At 44.6% G+C, this 25,507-nt stretch overlaps 1 protein-coding gene across 3 annotated transcripts in view; it reads left to right on the top strand.

The window, feature by feature from the left end:
* Positions 1 to 10,239: 10,239 nt before the first annotated feature.
* Positions 10,240 to 25,507, top strand: part of ide (insulin-degrading enzyme) — a 95,264-nt gene continuing 79,996 nt past the window's right edge. Inside the window, exons 1-3 of one of the 3 annotated variants that reach the window (XM_078413721.1) lie at positions 10,240 to 10,552; positions 16,621 to 16,805; positions 25,126 to 25,333. In XM_078413721.1, coding sequence (XP_078269847.1) covers positions 16,646 to 16,805; positions 25,126 to 25,333 — 368 coding nt within the window. In that variant the 5' untranslated portion in view covers positions 10,240 to 10,552; positions 16,621 to 16,645. Of the gene's footprint in view, positions 10,553 to 10,606; positions 10,713 to 10,845; positions 10,947 to 16,620; positions 16,806 to 25,125; positions 25,334 to 25,507 lie in introns of those variants that run through there. The other 2 variants (XM_078413719.1, XM_078413720.1) reach the window with 2 other exon arrangements.

Raw genomic sequence — 25,507 nt, 5'->3', positions numbered from 1 at the left:
CCCCATTTTGCCCAACCTTAAACTCTTCTCCCTTTTTAAACTTTCTCTCCTAAACTTTTAAGACTTTCTGTTATGGTGATCTTTCAAGAATCACTAGAGTCTGGAGTGGTCCCAGGGGACTGGAAAATTGCAAATGTTACTCTGCTGCTCAAGAAGGGAGCAAGGCAAAAGAGGACAGTTAGCCTGACTTCAGTGGTTGGTAAGATTTTAGAGTCCATTATTAAGGATGAGGTTTTGAGTACTTAGTGGATGCACATGATAAAGCAGGCTGAAGTCAGCATGTTTTTGTGAAGGGGAGATCTTGTTTGATAAATCTGATGGAATTCTTTGAGAAAGTAAATAGCAGGCTACACAAAGGGGAATAATCAGTGGATGTTCATAAGGTCAGAAGTGATAGGAGCAGAATTAGGCCATTCGGCCCATCAAGTCTACTCCACCATTCAATTATGGCTGATGTATCTCTCTCTCTTAACCACATTCTCCTGTTTTCTCCCCACAGCCCCTGACACTAATCAAGAATCTATCTATCTCTGCCTTAAAAATATCCATTCACTTGGCTTCCACAGCCTTCTGTGGCAAATAATTCCACAGATTCACCACCAGAGTAATTCGGAGCCTAGTCAAGATGGCGTCGAAGCTGGTCCAAGAAGTGGATTTGCTATATTAATTACAATTGCTCTGCACTTTTAAATCAGCAGCATTTCATACATGAACTATGCTCTTCTTAATCTCCACTCAGATCTGTCGATTCTCTGCTTTTGGAACCAAACAACCTCCTGGAACAACTCTTGGAGCCGTGAGGACCTAACCAGCGAGCCCTAAAGCAACCGTCTAGACTTGCGGCTTACCGATTTTCCCAGAGCTTCCAACCTGACATCCCGCGGAGCTGCCGACCCCACAACTGCACCTCTGGGCCCAACTGAGAACAGGCCCCAACCTGCAGGTATCAATTAATAATGCACAATTTAATCTCCACTCAGGCCTACCGGGACCAACAAGACCTGTGGCCTACCAACCTCCTGGAGCCTCTGGTCGACTTAACCGATGTCCCGATGGTGCCGCTGACCATGCGTAGACCTCCAGGCCTGACTAGGGACAGGCCCCAACCCTCTGGCAGTGAACGATTCCACTGCCTGAGCTCTACGTCTCACTGGCGATGGACCCGACCTCCCATACTACCCGACGATGGATCCTGGCAGCGGGCCCGACCAGGGTGAAGACCCGACCTCTGGGATAACCCAACACTGACTTACGCCAGCCAGGCCAGAGGCCCGAACTCCCAAACCGACCACCACCACCGACGAAGTTGGGCAGCATCGCTGCGATAGTGCAACCCCCCCCCCCCTGAACAATGCATTCTATGCTCGCTTTTAGCAGAAGGCCAACAGGGCAATGACGACCGTCCCTTCAGACTCGAGTGTGCCTCTTCCTTGGCTCACTGTTGCAGAAGTTAGATCAGTCTTCTCAAGGGTGAACCCACAAAAAGCAATTGGCCCAGACGGAATCCCTGACCACATCCTCAGGAACCGCGCAGACCAACTAGCGGGAGGGGTCATGGACATCTTTAATCTCTCCCAACTCTGTTCTGAGGTACCCACCTGCTTCAGGAAAACAACTATTATCCCAATGCCAAAGAAAATCAAGACCTCATGCCTTAATGATTACCGTTCAGTGGCCTTGACATCCACCACCATGAAATGCTTTGACAGGCTGGATATGGAACATATTAAATCCAGTCTACCAAGCAACCTTGATCCACTGCAGTTCACCTGACGCCACAACAGGTCCATGGCTGATGACATCTCCCTGGCCCTACTTCATCCCTGAAACACCTGGATAAGAAAGACACCTATGTCGGACTCCTATTTATAGACTACGGCTCTGGTTTCAATACCATCATCCTATCCAAGTTCATCTGCAAACTTGTGTAACTCAGAATCAGCGCTTGCCTCTGCAATTGGATCCTCTACTTCCTGACGAACAGACCACAATCATTCAGGATAGGTGACAAATCATCCTCTATGATAATCCTTCATGCTGGTGCCCTGCAGGGATGCGTTCTCCGCCCCATCTATAGTTCTTATACACCCAAATAACAATCCAACTCAATGAAAACATTTGCAGATGACACTACCATGGGCCGGATATCGAATATTGACAAGGCAGAGTACAGGAAGGAGGTTAAGAACCTTGTAACCTGGTGCCAAGACAAAACTTCTCCCTCAATGTCCAGCAAGATAAACAAGATTGTGATCGACTTCAGGAAGCGAAGCGGCACACATACATTGATGGTGCCCATTAGAGATGGTTGATAGCTTCAAATTCTTAGGAATAAATATCACCAGCAATTTGTCCTGGATCTGCCACATTGACGCAATGGCCAAGAAAGCACACCAACGCCTCAACGTCTTGAGAAGGCTTAGGAAGTTTGGCATGTCCCCGAACAACACTCACCAATTTTTACAGATGTCCGAAAGAAAGCATTTGATCAGAATGCATCATTGCGTGATTTGGGAACAGCTCCATCCAAGACTGCAAGAAATCGCAGAGAGTAGTGAAAGCAGTCCAGACCATCACGCAAGCCAATCTCCCTTCCATTGACTCTATCTAAACTTCACACTGCCTCAGCAAGACCACCAGCATAATCAAGGACCAATCGCACCCTGGTCATTCCCTCTTCTCCCCTCTCTCATGGGGTAAGAGGTACAGAGTTTGAAAACAGATACCTCCAAATTCTGGGACTGTTTCTTCTTAGCTGTTATCAGGTAAATGAATCCTCCGGAGCGCACTTCATCTACCACAATGGAGACCTTCAAACTATCTTTAATTGGACTTTACTGGACGTATCTTGCACTAAATGCCAGACAATTATCCTATATCTGTACACTCTGGGCGGCTTGATTGTAATCATGCTGACTGGATCACACGCACCAAAATGTTTTTCACTGTACCTTGGTAGATGTGATAAAAAAAACTAAACTAAAAATGTAAGCGTTTATTTCGAGAGGACTAGAATATATATGTGATGCTGAGACATTAGTTGGACTGCATTTGGAGTTTTGTGAGCAGTTTTGGGGCCCCATGTCTGATGAAGGATGTGCTGGCATTGGAGAAGTTCCAAAGGTTTATGAGAATGATCCCGGGAATGATTGGGTTAATGTATGATGAGTGGTTGACGGCTGTGGGCCTGTACTTGCTGGAGTTTGGAAGGATGAGGGGGGGGATATCATTGAAGCTTACCGTATAACGAAAAGCCTGAATAGAGTGAATGTGGAGAGGATGTGACCAGACAGCACAGCATCAGAATAAAAGGATGTACCTAGAGAAAGGAATTGAGGAGGAATTTCTTTTAGCCAGGCGGTGGAGAATCTGTGGAATTGCCACCGTTTCATTTCCACAGACAGCTGCAGAAACAAGTCTTTGGGTATTTTTAAACTGGAGATTGACCGGTACTTGATTAGTAAGACAGACCGCTCATGGACCACCATGCCACCACACCACACAAGGCGGACCGCTCATGGAGCCGCACGGAGCAGCCCAGCAGCGGCGGGAAGAACAGGTCACGGAATCTTCATTCAAAATCCGCGACCCTTACCTCCGCTGAAATGCAGTCGGAGCCCGTGGCGGCGAGTCCGGACGTAGCGGCAGCGCGTCCCCCAAGGCACTGCAGCTCATGGAAGGCGAACCGCACATGGAGCCGCATGGAGCTGCTCAACATCGGACGCAGCTGCGAGAGACTGGCTGGTGAGTACTATAAAACCCTCACCAAAATCCCGTTGGAGCTAGGCAGAACAGCCCCCTGGACCACCACACCGGAGGGAAGGAGATGGAGCCAGCACAGGGAGAGGAAGCAAAAACGTGGACGGAGAACGGGGGTGCAGGCCAGGCTACGGAGGGCCCCACAAAGACCACCCTTATCAAGCATCTTTCTCGCAAATGTCCGGTCACTCTCTAACAAGCTGGATGAGGTAAGGATATGGATCAACACCCAGCGATCCCTGAAAGACTGCTGCGTGCTGATCTTCACGGAGACGTGGCTCAATGCGCTGGTTCCTGACGGGGCTGTGGAGCTAACGAACCGGTCACTACATCGGGCTGATAGAACAAAGGACTCCGGTAAGAGCAAGGGCGGTGGGCTCTGTATCTACATTAACAATGACTGGTGCACCAACCACACTGCAATAGAGAGCTACTGTTCCCCAGACCTGGAGTACCTACTGCTTAAATGTAGGCCGTTCTATCTGCCTCGGGAGTTTACTGTGGTCATCATCATGGCCGCATACATACCCCCACAGGCTAATGCTAACCTAGTGCTAGCACAGCTGCACTCGGCCATCAGCAAGCAGCAGGATGCCCACCCCAACGGTGCCTTCATTGTTGCCGGGGACTTTAATCAGGTCGACCTACGAGCCACGCTCCACAAATTCCACCAGCATGTGCAGTGCCCAACCAGGGGTTCAAGCACGCTGGATAAGATGTATACCAACGTAAAGGACGCCTACAGAGCTCTCCCCTGCCCACCCCTGGGACAATCTGATCATCTCTCCCGGCTTCTACTGCCCACATACAAACCCCTCATCCGCAAGACCAAACCTATAATAAAGACGGTCAAAATATGGGCCGAGGATGCCACCCTACAACTCCAGGACTGCTTTGATCGCACCAACAGGCGACCTGCGGTTCTGAGGTAGACTTGGAAGAATACGCATCCACTGTGCTCTCCTACATCAATTTCTGTGTGGAGAATGTCACAGTGGACAAGGAAATAAAGATGTTCCCAAACCGGAAACCCTGGATGAATGAGGAGGTACAGAACCTGTTGAGGGCACGCAACAATACCTTTAAGTCTGGTGACACTTCAGCATACAGTGTTGCCAGGTCAAACCTGAACAAAGGTATAAAAAGGGCCAAAGACACCCACAGGCAACAGGTGGAAGACCACTTCAATACCACGGACACCAGAAGCATGTGGCAGGGACATCACTGGCTACAAGAGCAGCCCTGCCTGCCCCCACAGCGATGTCACACTAACCAACGAACTAAACACCTTTGCCCACTTTGAAACTGGCAACACCACCTTGAGTGAAAGAAACCCAGCCAAGGCGGAGGGACTGGTCTTGCAACTGAGCACACAGGAAGTACAACGCGCACTGCGAAGGGTCAACCCACGCAAGGCTGCAGGCCCGGATGGAGTTCAAGGAAGGGTACTTAGGGACTGTGCTGAACAGTTGGCTGAGGTATTCACCAGGATCTTTAACCTGTCGTTATCTCTGGCTACGGTCCCTAAGAGCCTGAAGTCGGCTACCACAGTTCCGGTGCCGAAAAAAGCAAAGATCACCAATCTGAACGACTACCGTCCAGTTGCCCCAACTCCTATAATCATGACGTGCTTTGAAAGGCAGGTCCTCTCACACATCAAATCCAGCATCCCTGACTCACTGGACTCGCATCAATTTGCATACAGGGTAAACAGATCCACAGAGGACGCCATCTCTCTGTCTCTTCACACTGTCCTGACTCACCCGGAGAGACAGGGCACGTACGTGAGGATGCTATTCATTGACTACAGTTCTGCCTTCAACACGGTCATCCCCACCAAGCTCATCACCAAACTCCGCCAGCTAGGCCTCAGCTCGTCATTATGCGACTGGATCCTGGACTTCCTGCAGGAGCGACCGCAGGCAGTGAGAATGGGCCCACACCTGTCCTCCACTATCACCCTGAGTACCGGTACACCACAGGGCTGTGTTCTGAGCCCCATTCTCTACTCCCTATTCACACACGACTGTGTTCCTCATTTGACACCAACACCATTGTCAAGTTTGCAGACGACACGACGATGATCGGGCTGATCACCAACGGTGATGAAAGAAAATACAGAGCGGAGGTGCAGAACCTGGCGAACTGGTGCTCCGATAACAACCTATCCCTAAATACCACCAAGACCAAGGAGCTGATCATCAACTTCCGTAGGTCATACAACGGGGAATACGCCCCGATCTTTATCAACGGGGCCAGTGTGGAGAGAGTGTCCAGCTTCAAGTTTCTGGGCACTCACATTTCGGAGGACCTAACATGGTCCAATGACACTGCTGCGCTGGTCAAGAAGGCACAGCAACGACTGTTCTACCTAAGAACACTGAAAAAGTCTGGTTTACCCCAACAGCTGCTGACGACCTTCTACCGCTGCACCATAGAGAGCATCCTAACACATGGCATCCTGTGTGGTATCTCAGCTGCACGGAGGCAAAGAGGAAAGCTCTTCAGCGAGTAATCCATAGAGCTCAGAGGACCATCGGAACACAGCTCCCAGCCTTGGAGGGCATCTACAACACACGATGCCTCAGAAAAGCCACCTGCATCCACAAAGACTCTTCACACCCCTGCAACAGTCTGTTCGAACTTCTACCATCGGGCAGACGATACAAGGCCTTCTACGCCAGAGTCAGGAACAGCTTCATCCCCAGGGCCATAGCTGCTATGAACCGGTCCTGCTGAGTCGGATGGTCACATCGCACAGTGAACTGGCACAGATCTACATGCACTTTATTCTGTTTTAAAACTGTTCTAATTTGTTTCATTGGGTTGTTTAAATTAATACTGACTAGCTAATTAATTTATTGCATCGTATGGGAGGCGCATTCCCCTGTACAATGACAATAAAGATATATTGTATTGTATTGTAACATACTAACATCTCCTCCCCTACTCGTTCAGTCCAGAAGAAGGCTCGCTTTACAAGAAGGTAGCAAAGCAGAAGAGTGGAAACTATAGGCCGGTTATCCTGACTTTGGTGGTTGGTAAGATTTTAGAGTTGATTATAAAGGATGAGGTCACGCAGCACTTACAAGTTCACAATAAAATAGGCCGAAGTCAGCATGGTTTTGTGAAGGGAAGATCTTGCCTGACGAAAATGCTGGAGTTCTTTGAGTAAGTTAATAGCAGGACAGAGGGGTGACTGCAGATGTTGTTTACCTAGATTTTCAGAAGGCCTTCGATAAGATGCCGTACACTTGGCTGGTGGGGAAGATGAAAGCCCATAGTATTGAAGGGAAGATACTAGCATGGATGGCGGGTTGGCTGGATGGCAGAAGACAAAGGTTTGCAATAAAAGGCACTTTTTCAGGTTGGCAATCAGTGACCTGTGGAGTTCCGCATGGGTTGGTGCTGGGGCCACTTCTCTTCACATTGTATGTTAATGAGTTGGATAAAGGGTTTGAAGGCTTTGTGGCCAAGTTTGCAGATGATGGAGGGGCAGACAGTGTGGGGAAAGTAAGGACTTGGACAGGTTAGGAGAGAGGGCAGAGAAGTGGCAGATGAAATTCAGTATAGCAAAGTGCGGAGTCAGGCATTTTGGTAATAACAATAAAGGTGTAGATTATTTTCTAAATGGATGACTTGGACAGGTTGTGTGAGTGGGCGGATACATGGCAGATGCAGTTTAATGTAGATAAGTGTGAGGTTATTCACTTTGGAAGTAAGAATAGAAAGGCAGATTATTATCTGAATGGTGTCAAGTTAGGAGGAGGGGGAGTTCAACGAGATCTGGGTGTCCTAGTGCATCAGTCAATGAAAGGAAGCATGCAGGTACAGCAGGCAGTGAAGAAAGCCAATGGAATGTTGGCCTTCGTAACAAGAGGAGTTGAGTATAGGAGCAAAGAGGTCCTTCTACAGTTGTACCGGGCCCTGGTGAGACCGCACCTGGAGTACTGTGTGCAGTTTTGGTCTCCAAATTTGAGGAAGGATATTCTTGCTATGGAGGGCGTGCAGCGTAGGTTCACTAGGTTAATTCCCGGAATGGCGGGACTGTCGTATGTTGAAAGGCTGGAGCGATTGGGCTTGTATACACTGGAATTTAGAAGGATGAGGGGGATCTTATTGAAACATATAAGATAATTAGGGGATTGGACACATTAGAGGCAGGAAACATGTTCCCAATGTTGGGGGAGTCCAGAACAAGGGGCCACAGTTTAAGAATAAGGGGTAGGCCATCTAGAACGGAGATGAGGAAGAACTTTTTCAGTCAGAGAGTGGTGAAGGTGTGGAATTCTCTGCCTCAGAAGGCAGTGGAGGCCAGTTCGTTGGATGCTTTCAAGAGAGAGCTGGATAGAGCTCTTAAGGATAGCGGAGTGAGGGGGTATGGGGAGAAGGCAGGAACGGGGTACTGATTGAGAGTGATCAGCCATGATCGCATTGAATGGCGGTGCTGGCTCGAAGGGCTGAATGGCCTACTCCTGCACCTATTGTCTATTGTCTATTGAGAGAGAATCCAGAAATCGGAGGTGCAAAGAGACTTGGGAGTGCTGGTCAGGCCGCCAATTCTCAAAAACAGAGATGTAACGCTGAGGCTCTATTAGGTGCTGGTCAGGTCGCAAATTTGGGAATCTGAGGAAGGATGTGCTGGCCCTGGAGAGGGTCCAGAGGAGGTATACCAGAATGATTTCAGGAATGAGTGGGTTGGCATATGATGAGTGTTTGACAGCACTGGGCCTCTACTCGCTGAAGTTTGGAAGGTTGAGGGGACCTGATTGAAACTTACAGAATAATGAAAGACAGAGTGAATGTGGATAGGATGTTTCCACTGGTGGGAGAGTCTAGGACCAGAGGTCATAACCTCAGAGTTAAGGGGCGCTCTTTTAGAAAGGAGGTGTGGAGGAACTTCTTTAGTCAGAGGGTAGTTAATCTGTGGATCTGTCAGAGGGCTTTGGAGGCCAAGTCAGTTGATATTTTTAAGGCAGAGATAGACAAATCTTTGATTAGAACGGGTGTCAAGGGTTATGGGGAGAAGGCAGAGAAATAGGATTAGATCAGCCATGATTGAATGCCGGAGTAGACTCGATGGGCCAAATGGCCTAATTCTACTCCTCTAACTTGTGAATTTGTGAACTCCCAACACCAAATGGAACTGCCAATTTCCTTTCACAGATGCAGCCTGACCCGCTAAGTTCCTCCTACAGATTGTTTGTTGCTGCAGTTTGAAGCATCTGTCGTCTTGCATCTCCCTAACACTTCTGAAGAGTCCTGACCTGAAACATCATCTTTCTATTCCCTCCACAGATGCTGCCTGGTGATCACTGTTTTATTGACTCTCCTGTTTTGCAGGAGAGGATGGTGAACAACCATTGACTGCATTGCTTACCATCCCCATAGACCAGAGATCCTGAAATTGTAGATGATGATCCTTCTCCCCAGATCTCACCTGTGCCTGTCACCCTTCAATCCATTCTGGAACAATATGTTCCCACAGTCCTTCCTTGACCGTGCCCTTCTCCAGGGAATTGCCCAAGGCAAGGATTTTGAGGAGATAAGATACCAGTTTTGACTCAAATGTAAAATTATACCGGAGATAGACACAAAATGCTGGAGTAACTCAGCAGGACAAGCAGCATCTCTGGAGAGAAGAAATGGGTGGACGTTTCGGATCGAGATCCTGCTTCAGATTTTGCATGTGATCATTATCAGACATGGTCCCCATCAGCCACCTTTGGAGGAGGAGAGAAGAGGGGGAGGAGTAAAGAGTGGGGGAGAAGAGAGGGGAAGGGGAGGTGGAGAAGAGAGGGGAGGGGAGCAGAAGAGAGGGGAGCAGAAGAGAGGGGAGGGAGAGAAGAAGGGAAGAAGAATGGGTGGAGGGGAAGAAGAGAGGGGTGGGGGAGAAGAGGTGAGAAGAGAAGGGGGAGCAAAAGAAGAGAGGGAAGGGGGCGAAGAAGAGAGGGAAAGAAGGGGGGAGAAGAGAGGGGAGGGGAGGAGAAGAGAGGGGAGGAGAAGAGAGGGGAAGGGGAGGTGGAGAAGAGAGGGGAGGGGAGCAGAAGAGAGGGGAGCAGAAGAGAGGGGAGGGAGAGAAGAGGGGAAGAAGAATGGGTGGAGGGGAAGAAGAGAGGGGTGGGGGAGAAGAGGTGAGAAGAGAAGGGGGAGCAAAAGAAGAGAGGGAAGGGGGCGAAGAAGAGAGGGAACGAAGGGGGGAGAAGAGAGGGGAGGGGAGGAGAAGAGAGGGGAGGAGAAGAGAGGGGAAGAAGATGAGAGGGGAAGAAGATGAAAGGGGAGGGAGAAGAGAGGGGAGGGGGGAGAAGAGAGGGGGGAAAGAGAGGAGAGGGGGGAAAGAGAGGAGAGGGGAGGGGAGGGGAGTCCATGTTTTAATGGCGGCAACCGCCTGCTCCCTGGGAACGGAACAAAGCTTCCATGGAGATGACATCAGCACGTGCGGTGTCAGAGGGATTGTGATGTCACGCACGATGGTGTAAATCTCCTTCAGGCCGGCTTTGAGTTTAACATCAGCGGGTGGAGGCCGAGCCCGAACTCAACCCGAACACACCTTATCCCGGCCCGAGCCGAGCCCGAACCTTCTCCCATCCCTCTCCCACTCCACCCGGCCCGAGCCGAGGCGAGCCGCGAGACCAGGCAGGGCGCCTCAGCTCAGGCAGCCGTTGGAGCCGCGCGCGCGCGCGCGCTCGCTCGCTCGCTCGTTCGTTGGCGGCGGCCGCAGACGGAGAGGCCGCTCCTCAGCAACAGCAGCACCACCACCCGGTGTGGAAGGACGTTTGCCCGGCGGGTTGAAGTGAGTAAAGATTGCCGTGACGGTCGGTGCCTTTTCCCCCCCCCCCAACCCCTGTTCTGATCACACGGGCTGCCGAGTGAGTGAGTGAGCGGGCGGGCGGACCGACAGACGACATGCAGTTAAGCCGGCCTTTCCTGCAGCTCTTCCGCCGGCCTCGATGGTAAGTGCGGGCCGGGGGGGGGGGGGGGGGAGGGGGCGCTGCAGCCGGGCCCTGGCCGGCTTGTGCGAGGACTATATGGCGCTGGGAGGGTGGGGAGGGGGACGGATGGCCGTCCAAACCGGACCCTCCCGCAATTCAGCGCCTTGCCTGACACACAGACATCAGTGACAGCAGCAGGTCGAAAGGCGTTTGGAGGCCTGCGTTCACCGTGTGGCGGCGAGTCGAGGAGTGAAGGTCATTCATCGGGTCGAATATGTGTGGAATGACTCGGCAGCGCTGTGCGGCCGGTTCCCTTGGCTCGACCCAGGCAGGCAGGCAGGCCGGCCCGGCGCCGTCGACAGGGAATAGCCATTCTTTGTGGGGTCTTATACCGGCGTGGAAGCGGCCGGTCGCCGGGTGGTTGCAGCTGAAAATAAAGTCTTAGGAAAATGAATCTAAACTGAACAAGTAACAGGTTTGAACGGCAAAGAGTGACTGTTCCCTCGGGAACGGGAGACTTTCAGAAGTTTGTGTACTCTGAACCATATAAGAGTACAAACCTTTCCAAGAACGTCTTTGTTCTTGTAACTCTACGTTTTCTTGCGTTTCCAATATATTCAAAGTGTGAAAGTGCACACAACAGGAAACTCGTGTCGGGTGTATATTAAAGTGAGCGATGCAAACAAGGAATGGTAGTTTACAATCATCGAGTCGTCTTCTCTCGAGTGGTTTTGCTTTTACTTCATCAGTGACAGGGTTCAATGAAACGTGGCTTATGGAGGTGAAACAGGATGCAGTTTGCAGAAAAGGGCATTTAAAGACCCGTTACATCTGACAGTCTTTCGCAAGGCTAATTAATAGTACTGCTGCATGCTTTCTGTGATAAAAACTTGTTTACCGTATCATGTTGTTTTAATAATCAGCCTGAAGAAGGGTCTCGACCTGAAACGTCACCCATTCCTTCTCTCCTGAGATGCTGCCTGACCTGCTGAGTTACTCCAGCATTTTGTGAATAAATACCTTCGATGTTGTTTTAATATGTTTCTTCTTTTTGCGTTTGAGGCAACAGAAGTTATGAAGCTGCTTCTGCTGTCTCTGTTTGTTGTCGTTCGCCTGGCTGGGGTCAGTTGACAGGGCTCACCACGGGGAGATCGACAACATGAGCCCCCTGTTCTCATTTAAATTGATTGTTCAATTGGGCGAATTAGTTTGCTCAATTAATCTTCTGCATAACTTTTTATAAGTGTGATATTTAATTGATTATCTGCCTTGTACATTCTGTACGAGTTGTGCAAGTAATGATGAAATAAAACAAATTCATACTTTTGTTATCTTTAGGTTTTTATGCTGAACTTTGTTGGGGATTTTCGTCCTTCGTCCCCAGATTCATAAGAGTGTGGCAAAAAAAACCCCACAACAACAGCTGAGCTGTTTTAATTTAGCCACCAGCTTCCATACTCAACGATCTACACTGGCCTTGTGAATGGGGTTTAATTTGTATAAATTAGAAGCAAATGTGTGATATCTTTGTCATTGCATTTATCTTTGATTGGTGGAAGAAAATAAATATTTTTTCTATTGGATGGTTCTTTTTGCTTGCCCTGCTCACTGAATTAATAATCGGTTTAGACTTGGCATTGGAGTTGATAAAAATATTAGTACTGATAATAATGTGCAATTTTGCAGTAGCTTTGGGATGAAACTATTTTGGCTCTGTGCTAATACTAAACTTGAACAGAGTAAATAACTGAATTGTGGTCTGAATAAAGATTAAGAAATTGTGCAAGAAATCAAAACTGCAGGTACATTAAATTTGAAACAGAAATTACTGGGATAACTCAACAGATCAGGCAACATCTGTGGAAGGAGAAGCAGCTACTGTTTCAGGTCCAGGACCCTTTGTCAGAATTGGGAAAGAGAGAAATGTTTTAATTCACCATCCCACTCGCACTATGACTTTTAAGTAAACTGCCCTCCACTCAGACCCACACCACCCTGGCCACACTCTCATTTCGCTCCTGCCATTGGGAAGAAGGTTGGGAGCCTGAAAACTAACATCCAGATTCAGGAGCAGCTTCTTCCCTACAACCATCAGGCTATTAAACACCACAACCTCCAAATAAGCTCTGAACGGCAAATACTTTAATAAGGGCATTATTTTCATCTTTGTTCTACTATTGCATGTTTTTAATATGTGTGTGTATATATATATGTGTGTAAATCCGTGTGTGTATGTATCTACTGAACTTTGTTTATTATGGGTTTTGCAGAATACTATGTTTACATATCTGTGGGAAAGAACTGCAGATGCTGGTTTAAATCAAAGGTATACACAAAATGCTGGAGTAATTCAGCGGGACAGGCAGCATCTTTGGAGAGAAGGAATGAGTGATGTTTCGTGTCGAGACCTTTCTTCAGACTGATCTGCAGATTTCAGTCTGAAGAAGGATCTCGACTCAAAACGTCACCCATTCCTCTCCAGAGATGCTGCCTGTCCTGATTTTTACATATCTGTTGTGCTGCTCTGTCTGCTGCAAGTAAGAATTTAATTCTTCCACATATATGACAATAAAACACTCTTGACTTGTCCCTTGACTATTGGCATTGTTAATAATGAGGCCGTGTGTAAGCTTGAGGAACAACACATTTCCATTGGAGTGCATTTCAGCCTCCTGGACAATACCAAATTCTCCAATATTGAGTAGCTTTTTTGTTGTCCATGGAGGGAAATGGACTGACAACATCCTTATCTGAAACTTTGGCTGTCCCTTTACTCTCCAAGGATGCTGCCAGACCTGCTGAGTTCCTCCGGGTGTTTTATTTTTTGGTTATTTTTTTTCTTTTTCTTTATATCAGAACTAGCTATTTCTACTTATCATGATTGGGGTTCATTTAAAAAAAAATTAATTTACATTGTGTAGACGGCTGGCCATGCCCCATAGGTTCTTCACTTAAAACACATTTGAACAAAGAAAGAAGCTAAATGTGCTATTAATAGAGAACCCCCACTCCCCCCACTAAGCCGTTTGGAATTAATCAACTGGAGATATGTCCCTAGTTCTACTCTTAGCACCCCCTTCTACCCACCACACATAGGCAAATACACTTTATCTCCCACTGAAAATTAACTTATTTTTCTCTCTTACCCAGTTGATCAGCCATGATCACATTGAATGGCGGTGCTGGCTCGAAGTGCCGAATGGCATACTCCTACGTCTATTGTCTATTGTCTATAATTCTGTCGAAGAGTCCAGACTTGAAGCTTTAACCTTTTCCTTCTCCTAATGTTGCAGGGCTTATTGGGTATTTGCACCACTTTTCGTTTTAAAAAAATAATGTAATCTGAATCTGGTGTTGCATTATTGAGACCATGGGAAATAATTATTCTTTACTGCATTACTTTTTAAACTCAAAGCTATTCATGACTGACAGTATTTACGTAATGTGCAGTAAATGCTTGCCACGTCAGCCAAGTTTACACTGAGACCGCTCTCTTTGCCATGTCAGTTCATTGAGCATCTGGGTGCTAATGTGCTTTGTTTGACTGATGCAGAGAGTTTTCTGAAGTTACTTTATTTTGGCATCTTAATTCTAACTGGCGTACTAATGTTGGTTTGGGAAGTTTGCCCTAGTGTAAACTGCTTAGAAATACTTAATACTGAGGATAATATTAATTTTCACTTCTGTACAAGCCATATGTCCATGGATGTTAGTAATTGGAACAAAGCAAAGATATCTAGGATAGTCTGGCAGATTAAGCGGCATCTCTTCAGGGAAACTGTTAACGTTTCAAGTTAATTCTTTTTTTATCCAAACTGGTATTTGTTACCATTGTTGTAAGTTTTAAGGCAGGGAAAAGTAGGGAGAGAGCAGGAAAATGATCGTTAGTCTGAAGACAGGTGCAGGGAAGGGGGAAGAATCATGGCATAAAGCAAAAGATAGCGATGGGATGTTTAAAAAAAAAAAAAGAGCAAAAATTGACATTATTTACCTTATGAAAAAATGCTGAAGAGTCTTACCTTGAGAGACAAAATGCAAGATTGGGTAAATGTTGTACTGAAAGCCTCTGTTCAATCTATTTGATCACGAGGTTCAGGTCACTCATCAAATTCTGTGCTACATTCCTTGTTCTTAGTTCCAATCCACTCCTCCGAAGCATCATAACTCAAACAATTACTCCTTGTCCAGTAGATTTTGGTCAGAAGTTCTGTTATTTAAGTTTGCTCTAGACTTTTGATTCTTTATTTCATTTATTTACACTGTTGAGCCTTTGGTTCTCATTCCTTTTCTTGTTTAATCGCTTTTCCATTCTGAGCTAAGACCTAACTTATTCTGTATTTGTTCATCTTATTTCCTTGTGGTTTGAAACATTCACTGATCATGGATGTTTAAAGCATATTTTTTCTTAGTTATGTTGGACATTGAGTTTCGATGAGGGCTAAACATATTTTTCCACTTTGAGGCTGAAATGAGCAGTACCAATAACTGTAGTCTATTTGGTATTTTATTACAATCCATGTTAGCTATATTGATTGCCGTGGGTTTGAGCTCCATGGGCAGAAATACAAAGCAACCCAGACATTAGTTGCAAGAATGCTTTAAAATGAGAGAATGGCACCCAATCAGATTCTACCTCACTTGAACCTCAAACATTGGTGCATTCTTACTGGTGTTACTGGAATAATGAATAGTCCTGTTAACTTGAACATCCCCAGTCCATGAGTGGTGAGTTTAGTTATGCTATCCTCTTTTTCAACATCGGATTAGGTTAATATTAACTGAGAATCACAGACCTATAACAGTGAGGAATAAATGTGGGAGTGGGTCATTCCCTGCCAGTGTGCCTGCCCTGTCATTCACAAAATTCATGGTTGATCTTTTACCGTAGCTCCATTTTCCTGCAATCACTACATTTTCTGACTTGGAATATGTCGCTGTTCCTTCACTGTCACAGGGTCTAAATCATGGAAAACACTTCCTGGTAGCATAGTGGCTATTCCCACACCTCCAGCACTGCAGTAGTTCAAGAAGGCAGCTCACCACAACCTAATCAAGGACAATTGGGGATAGACAATTAAATGCTAACTTAGCCTGCAAAGCTCACAGCCCCTTGAATAATTTATATATTTAAAAACCCTCTAATTAATCTAATATCCAGGGGATCTTTTCTTCCCCCCCCCTTGCATGGACCACCCAAACCCCCCCTCCCCCCCCCCCCCAGGTATATGCTTAGTGACTAAGCCTCAACAGCCTGGGTAGAAAATTCTAAAGATTCTTTATCCTATTTGGTGAACAATTGTGTCCGCATCTCAGTCCTAAATGGCTGACCCCTAAATTTGAGATTAAAGATTCTGGGTTCCCCAGCCAATGGAAACTTCATTCCTGGATCTACCCTGTCAATCCATATAAGAATTCTGCATACCTTGTTGCAATAATCCCTCATTTTTCAGCTCCCAGGAGAATACAGGTGCAATCTGCTTAACCTCACCAATTCCGGAATCAATTTGATGATTAAATCTAGGACTTTGAAATTTGTAGAACTTAGTTGCATGTTGCTTTCAAAAACTCGATGAATTAGATATTTTGGAGCATGCTGTCTGATTGTATTCCTTCCTACCTAAAACTTGTAAAATGCTAGACAGTTTGTGAATAATTCTTGGTTGACTACGATCCTTCATTATTGCAGCAATGTATTAATTGATATTTCCCAGGTTCGTTATTTCAGGAAAGTTATCATAGAATGAAAAATACTTAGAATTAAATGTAAATTGTCCTCGAGTGAATGTATCAAATAAACTCTCTGTAGGTGAATGCACTTTCAATGTGAGATGCTATTCGTAATTTATACATTTTGGCTTTCTGCCAGTACTATTTCTGCAGTAAAAATATAGTAATTCAATATTTGTAATGAATTGTTTCCTGTTTGCAGCCTACAGCCAACAAGAAATCTGAGAATGACTAACCCTGCAATCAAGAGAATAGTGACCAATGTTGTGAAATCACCAGAGGATAAACGTGAATATCGTGGATTGGAACTCACCAATGGCATCCGTGTATTACTTGTTCATGATCCCACAACTGACAAGTCCTCTGCAGCTTTGGATGTTCATACTGGTATTAAGAGTTTTATATTCTGATTCAGCTTCAGATTAGTTTATTGTCATATTCACCAGGTGCAATTAAATTCCTCGTTCACGTGAAGCTCACAGAGTAAACAATGTACATACAGTAATGATAAATGTAACTGAGTTCAAAGCAGCAGAATGGAGCAGATTGTGGTATAAAACAAATATTAACGTGCGATAACTGAATGAGGTAGAGATCAGAGCAAGAGCATGTTTTAGCACTGCCAGGAAGGGGGTGTGACTGGGATAATTGGCTCAGGAGTTAATAATAGTGGGGGGGGGGAAATGCTGTTCTTAAGTCTGAATGTTTTGGATTACCCTTTTATCTTCTGGAAGGTAGCATGGTAAAAAGGAAAAGGCATCCTTGATGATACTTCCAGTCTTCCCGATGCAACACACTGAAGATGGATTAGTTGGAAGGAAATGATAAGCCTTGATTAACTGGGTTATGTTTACCTTTCTCTGCAGGTTCAGGTGGTAAGGAGCAGAGCAGTTGCCATATCAGCTTAAGATGACTGCCATCAGAATACTGTTTATACCGCATTTGTAATAGTCTGAGAGAATCCTTGGGGATATGCAGAATCTTCTCGGGTGCCTCAGAAAGTAATACTCTGAGATGTGCTTTCTTGATCACAACATCGGTGTGAAGGGATCAGGTTAGGTTGCTTGTGATATAGATACCTAGGAACTTGAAGCTACAGCAGCTCTGTTGATGAGGACATGTTTGTTCTCCTCGCTTCTATGGGTCAAAATCCAATTTGCGGATATTAAAGGCTGGGTTGTTGCCCTGGCACAGTGGCGGTTTGGGTGGGAAGAGGCGAGTGGACCTTGCATGGACCACCCAAACCGCCCCCTCCCCAGGTACTTTCCCCAGCAACTGCAGGAGATGCAACACCTGTCCCTTTACCTCTCCCCTCGACTCCATCCAAGGACCCAAACAGTCTTTCCAGGTGAGGCAGAGGTTCACCTGCATGTCCTCCAACCTCATGTATTGTATCTGCTGTTCCAGATGTCAACTTCTCTACATCGGCGAGACCAAGCACAGGCTCGGCGATCGTTTCGCTGAACACCTCCGCTCTGTCCGTCTCAACCAACCTGATCTCCTAGTGGCTCAGCACTTCAACTCCTCCTCCCATTCCCAATCTGACCTTTCTGTCCTGGACCTCCCCCATCGTCAGAGTGAAGCCCAGTGCAAATTGGAGGAACAGCACCTCATATTTCGCTGGGGCAGTTTACATCCCAGCAGTTTGAACATTGACTTCTCCCACTTCAGGTAGTCCTTGCTTCCCCTCTCTTTCCCCTCCCCCTTCCGAGTTCTCCCTCTAGTCTTCCTGTCTCCAACTACATCCATCTTTGTCCCGCCCCCTCCCCTGAATTCAGTCTGAAGAAGGGTCTCGACCCGAAACATCGCCCATCCCTTCTCTCCTGAGATGCTGCCTGAGTTACTCCAGCATTTTGTGTCTGCCTTCGATTTAAACCAGCATCTGCATTTTTTTCCCAAATGATCCCAAACATACTGCTAAAGCAACAAAATAGTTTTTTAAAGCTAAAAAATGGTCAATTTGTGAGTGGCCAAGTCAATCACCCTATCTCAACCCAATTGAGCATGCCTTTTATATGCTGAAGGGAAAACTGAGCGGGACTAGCTCCCAAAACAAGCATAAGCCAAAGATGGCTGCAATGCAGGCCTGGCAGAGCATCACCAGAGAAGACACCCAGCAACTGGTGATGTCCTTGAATCGCAGACTTCAAGCAGTCATTGCATGCAAAGGATATGCAACAAAATACTAAACATGACTACTTTCATTTACATGACATTGTTATGTCCCAAAATTATGGTGCCCTGAAATGGGGGGGGGGGGGGACTATGTATAAACACTGCTGTAATTTCTACATGGTGAAATCAAAATGTATAAAAATGGCCTTTGTTAAAATCTGACAATGTGCACTTTAACCACATGTGATTTTTTTTGTATTATAAATCTCAAATTGTGGAATACAGAGGCAAATAAATAAATGATGGGTCTCTGTCCCAAACATTATGGAGGGCACTGTGTGCATGTTCTCCCTGTGACTATGTGGATTTCCACTGGATGCTCCAGTTTCCTCCCATATCCGAAAGACGTACAGTTTATAGGTTAATTGGCCTTTGTAAATTGCCCCTAGTGTGCAGGGAGTGAATGAGAAAGTGGGATCACATGGCACTAGTAAGAACGGCTGATCGATGATTGTCATGGATGCAGTGGTCCAAGTGGCCCATTTCCATCGTGTATCTCAAAAACTAAAGGAGATGTGCAGAGCAAGTTTTTTTAACAGTATTGTAGGTTACTGTAACATACTGCATAAGGTGCTGATGGAAGCAGATAAGTTTGGGATGTTTAAGAGGCTTTTAGATAGAAACATGGAAAAGCAGGGAATTGCGGGATATGGGTCACAGACAGGTAGAGGAAATCAATTTAACGGCATCCTGTTCGGTAGAGATATTGTGCACCAAAGGTCCTGTTCCTATTCTGTACTGTTCTATGTTTAAAGTGAGTTAAAATGGTTAGTAGCCAATAGTTCCAGCAAGCCTTGGCTGAGAGAACACAAGGGTTCCGTGAAATAGTTGCATATTCTATACTTGGTCTTGGCGATGTATAGAAGACCACATAGGGAGCACCAAATGCAATAGTCAATGTTGGAAGAGATACAAATTAACTTCTGTCTCACCTGGAAGTAATGTTGTGTTTCTTGAATGGAGGTGTTAGAGTATGATTGGTGAAAGCCCCAAAGTAACTAGGTGTGGTCCTCGATCGCATGCTATCATATCGCCAACATGTTGAGAAAACCAAGGCAAAGGTCAACACCGGGAATAATGTCATCGAAAAAGTGGCAAACAGCTCGTTTGGAAGTGACCCAACAATAATCCGCACTGCAGCCCCTGCGCTCTGTTTCTCAGTGGCAGAATATGCAAGCCCCGTCTGGAGCCGCTCTAAACACGCACGCAAGGTGCACTCTGGATTGAATACTGACTGCAGGAAAATCACAGGATGCCTGAAGCCGACAAAGGTTGAACATCTATACGAGCTGGCTGGCATCGACGAACCATCTCCAAGACGTGATCGGGCAGCTGCGGTAGAACGCTTCAATGCGGACACAGACCCCCGTCACCCCTTGCACAAATCACCAACGTGCCAAGAAACGCTTGAAGAGTCGGAACAGCTTCCTGGAACTAGAGCCAACCGTGCCAGGTACCAAAACCAAACAACAGATGGCACCAGGACACCACCTGTCTTATACTACCTGGAAAGCCCTAAACTGCCTCCGCACTGGAGTGGGACGTTGCGGACTCAACCTGAAGAAGTGGGGCTTCTCGGACTCTGATAAATGCAACTGTGGAGAAGTACAGACAATGGCCCTACTGACTTGTAGCGGAGAGGCACAGATGTGGCACTGGCTGTGGCAAAGCGATGGCAGAATGTCGTCTAACACACAAACGAAGCAAATTGGTGAGAGGAGGTGTTGGGATAGGTGTTCCATATCCTTTGGTTACAGGGCTGCCCCTCTCACCTTAAAGCTATGCTCTCTAGTGTTAGATTTTTCCATCCTGGAAAATGCTTCTGACTGTCTCTCCTATCTATGCCTCTTATCATTTTGTATATCGGGTCTCTCCGCAACCTCCGATGTTCCAGAAAAAAAGAATCCAAGTCTGTTCAACTTCTTCGTGTAGCTAATATCCCCTCATCCAGGCATCATTCTGGTAAACCACCTGTGTCCTTTCCAAAGCTTCCACACCCTTAACTTACACTGCTTCAACATCCAGATGTGGCAGAGATGGAAAAACTGAGAGTAAGGGAGCTTCTTCTCTCGTATGTCATCTACAACAATCAAAAGTGGCAATTGGTGCTTCAGAGTCCTGTAGTTTCCGCTTTGCTGCAAATTTTGCCAGTTCCGTAGTACTACCCAGGGTGGACGACGAGGACATAGAGCAGCTCCCACCCCAGAGTAAGGGATGACGTCCCAGCAAGAGGCAAGGTGGGAAGACGAGTAATGAAAGGAATCAGCGGGATTGCAGTAGATGACAGTCGATAGTCTGTCCCCTATAACAGAGATCATGAAAGAGGAGTGAGGTCTCGTTCTCTTTCCTGTACTTCATCTCAATGATGTTGACCTAACTGACAATAGTGGTTTAGTCAGCAAGTCTAAGGATACATTTGGTGCTGCACTTGGCTTCTCAGTAATGTGTGTACAGAGAACAGAGAAGGTGATTGAGCACACAACCCTGAGGGGAACCTCGTGTTGAGCATCGGGGTGGAGGAAATGTTTCCACCCATTCTAACTAACTGAGGTTTGAGATGTAGATTGTGACCACATAGTCAATGTATGAAAGTTCACCAAGGAACTAAACTTTAACTAAAACATTAATGATTCCCTTTTTACGTTTGCCATTTTGTTAAACATGAACTCTTCAAATAGAATCATGCTCCTTTTAATGATCATAGGCATTTATGTTCACTATTGCTATTGCTCATAATAATTCTTCATGGGAATTATTAATGGAGTTTCCATTATTTTCAGAGCAAGTTGAAACTAATGCACTTTTATATAAGTTCATCATATTTCTCAAATTGAACTGATATGGAAACATAGAAAAATAGGTGCAGGAGTAGGCCTTTCGGCCCATCGAGTCAGCGCCACCATTCAATATGATCATGTCTGATCATCTAAAATCAGTACCCCATTCTTGCTTTTTCCCCATATCCTTTGATTCCTTTAGACCGAAGAGCTAAATCTAACTCTCTCTTGAATACATCCAGTGAATTGGCCCCCACTGCCTTCTGTTGCAGAGAATTCCAGAGATTCACAACTCTCTGGGTGAAGACGCTTTTCCTCATCTCAGTCTTAAATGGCCTACCCCTATATCTTAAACTGTGACCCCTGGTTCTGGACTCTATATCTTACTGTTATCTGTAATTGATTTGGCATGTTTGAAAACAAAGATAATCAAATTAGCACCCTTGTATGTGATGTGGATGTAATTCCATGGATCTTAATGTTCCTCTGTTCCCATGTGTTGTCATGTTTTTGTTTTAGTTAAGCCATCGTTTTGTTTCTATGTAGCTATAAGGTGAAAACCTAAATTGTTATCTTTCGCCTTCACTAAAAGCTCAGAATCCTTGCCAAGAATTCCATCATCCCTTCCATTAGTTTTACGTTGGATTACACAATTAGAAACTTCTGTTTTCCATCTGATTCCAAATGTATTTTAGGTGCTACATCTTCCATCATAGTGAGCTTCAAATGTTTGAGGTGCTTCATACCTTTGTAAATTTGCTACTGGACGATTCCTCTCTGTCTGTTCCATTTGAGCATTCAACGAATTCCTGGCCACCCTGCCGCCATCCAATTAATTGTAAATTTAAGAAATAGATAGAAAACTTTGATGAAGTTATCAGCACCTCTTCCTGATCATGTCACATTTTTTCTTTCATGTTGGCTACATTTTTCCAGTATCTAAGAAATTGAATTTTGTAATAAAATATATTAATTTATTTGTTGCATCTCACATTTTAACCATCTTGTGTGTTAACAACTTCAATTTTTGTGGCCTATTGTGCTATCTTACCTTTTGTAACCCCGCCATTGGTGACCATGTTCTATTTCCATCCAGATAGCCCACGCTGGATTTCCATGCTTCAATGTGTGACGTTTTTATTTGTTCTTACTCTAACCAATCAATTAAAATCTTCCATGAGGGAAGCTGGAAATTTCAGCTGGGGTGCAGGTAATCCTGCTTTATTATTTGCTAAACTTTGTTCTTTAATTGGTTTTATTTTTTTATATAATTATTATTTTTAATGGCGTTTTCATAAGTGGTTAGTTAGTTCAAAAGAATATAAACCACGTTATAAGACATATAACGATCCTAAACATATGAATTTGCTTTGAAAAGCATCTGGAAGCTATCTTTACTGATACTCAATACATGAAATTTTCTGACCTCTGCTCTCATCTGTTTTCAAATATGTTATATCTGGGTTTACTAATTTGCCTTTCTCTCTTCCCCTGAACACGACTTCTGCCATCTGCTGCTTTACAGTTGAAATTGGTAGCACCATGCAAATTATTTGTCATCTGCTGATTTATGCCACATGATGTCTCGACGACTTAACAAGAAACAGAGAAACTCACTCCTGAGTAAACTTCTGTTTGCTCCCTCTACTGTGCTTCCTTTATTTTTAATAACATTTGGTTCAGTGAAAAACTGATAGCTTTTGTTTTACAAGAGCTGCATAAATTCCAATGGAAAAGTAAAAACTGCAGATGCTGACTATCTGAAATACAAACAGAAAATGCAGGAAATTTTCTGCCAGTTGGACGGCATCTGTACTGAGAAACAAAATGATTCCTTCAGATTTATAACTTTTCATCAGATTTGATTCTGATGAAAATCATTGCTCTGTTTCTCTCTCTATAGGCTTTGTCTGACCGACAAATTGAAAAATTCCAGTATTTTAAAATTCTTATTCAACAAAAATACCATCAGTTTTGTATTTGATTGGACCCAGTATTGGCAGCAAGTCATTTCGCTTGAAAATGCAGAGAAGTTGGGCCTTGTCGGTACTTTTTGACACCTTATATTCTCCATATGAACATCAATGTGCATTCACATGAATGTTCAAGAAATGTATGTGAAATTGTGTGTTATCCTTCAAAGGACGTTTGTATTGTGAATTTTTCCCTCGTGCCCAATTTGAGTTCCTACTTCTTGCAATGTTGAGATTTTGAGCAGAGGGTATTTTGATCTCCACAGAATAGACATTTGCGATAGCGTTGTCTGCTGTTTGGTAAAAACTTTTGATAATCTCTGTCTACATTTTCAAATGGCACAATGAATTATTTTGGAGAATATTCTGTTGTTATTTTTCATGGGAGTAAAATAGGGTCTTGGGAAGATTGGAGCCTTAGTAGGTAGGCAGAAATTATATTTCGTATAACATTGATTAAGCATACCATTGTTTGAATTTGTATTGATCTGATTTGAATTGATCTATTACAAAATGAAAATTACAAACTGATTTTAATTAACTGGCTGATCAGTTTTTTTCCCCAAACTGAATGCAACTGATGGTAATGAGTCAAAGTATAGAAGTAAGATCGATCGACTGACCAAATGGTGCCAGCACAACAACCTGGCTCTCAATATCAGTAAGACCAATGAACTGATTGTGGACTTTGGAAGAAGAAGAATTTTTGGAAGAGGAACCCACAATCCTGTTTATATCAAAAACTTCATATTCCTGGGTGTGCAAATTTCCAAAGATCTTTCCTGGATCCAGCGCACTGATGCAATTATAAAGACAACACATCAACACCTCACCCCTGAGATTATGGAGATTTGGTATGTCAGAGAGGATTCTCTGGAACCTCTACAGGTGTACAGTAAAGAGCACATTGAATGGTTGCATCATAGCCTGTTTTTGGCAACTTGAACGCCCAGGAGCAAAGAAGACTAAAAGGTTGTGAATACTGCCCAGTCCATCATCAAAGGAATTTACCGGAATCGCTACCTCAAAAAGGCAGCCAGCATAATCAGAGACCCACATCACCCTGGCCGCACACTTATTTCACCCCTGCCATCAGGAAGAAGGTACAGGAGCCTGAATGTCCAGGTTCAAGAACAGCTTCATCCCTACAGCAATTTGGCTATTAAACACTAATCATCAAATAGGCTCTGTACTACATAGACTATTATTGCACTATTTATATATATATATATATATATATATATATATATCCCAGCTAGAACAATGAAATTCTTATTTGTAGCAGCACAACAGAATACGTAAACATAGTACACTGTAAACAATATAATAAACGAGAGAGAAAGTTCAGTTATGTACATATGTGTGTGTGTATATACACACATGTACGCACAGAACTTTTTCTCTCGTTTATTATCTTGTTTACAATGTACTATGTTTACATATTCTGTGCTGCTACAAGTAAGAATTTTGTTGTTCTATCTGAGATATATGACCATAAGACACTTAACTCTTGACTGAACAAAAAATAAATAGCTGAATTGTTTGTGCAACAAACTTCCTGCAGATCAGTAGTTTGTGTTCTAGCATTTTTGAAACTCGTAATATTTTTAAGTGGCAGCAGTTTATAATCTAGAAGTGTCATTCCATATGCATTTTTCTTGTATGCTTATTTGGAAAACAATAAATCATCATATCATTTTTAATAGTGGAAGGGAAAATTGATCAGGATTGTCCAGAAATTGCAGAAGTATGTAAAAATGTACTTTTTCACTTACCTTGCAGGTTCTTTGGCAGATCCTAAAGAGATACCAGGCCTGGCCCATTTCTGTGAACATATGCTTTTCTTGGGAACAGAAAAGTATCCAAAGGAGAATGAATACAATCAATTTCTGAGTGAACATGCTGGGAGCTCAAATGCATTCACTAGTGGAGAAAATACCAATTATTATTTTGATGTATCAAATGAGCATTTGGAGGGTGCACTTAATCGGTAAATAATAGTTTATTAATAATTTAAGGTTTTTTGTCCAATGTATTTTGTCCCAGGCTTTTGGATTCTACAAGGTGCTAATTAAGAGGTGATCCTTTTTCAGTACAGGACAGCTTGCAAAATGGAGATCATTTTATAAATTTGGAGTTGGTTTCACCATGTATTATGTATACA

This window comes from Rhinoraja longicauda, chromosome 16, assembly GCF_053455715.1.
Source record: "Rhinoraja longicauda isolate Sanriku21f chromosome 16, sRhiLon1.1, whole genome shotgun sequence".
NCBI classification, from domain to species: domain Eukaryota; kingdom Metazoa; phylum Chordata; class Chondrichthyes; order Rajiformes; family Arhynchobatidae; genus Rhinoraja; species Rhinoraja longicauda.
Note: the sequence above shows the minus strand (reverse complement) of the source record. Positions and strands in the feature narration are given on the sequence as shown.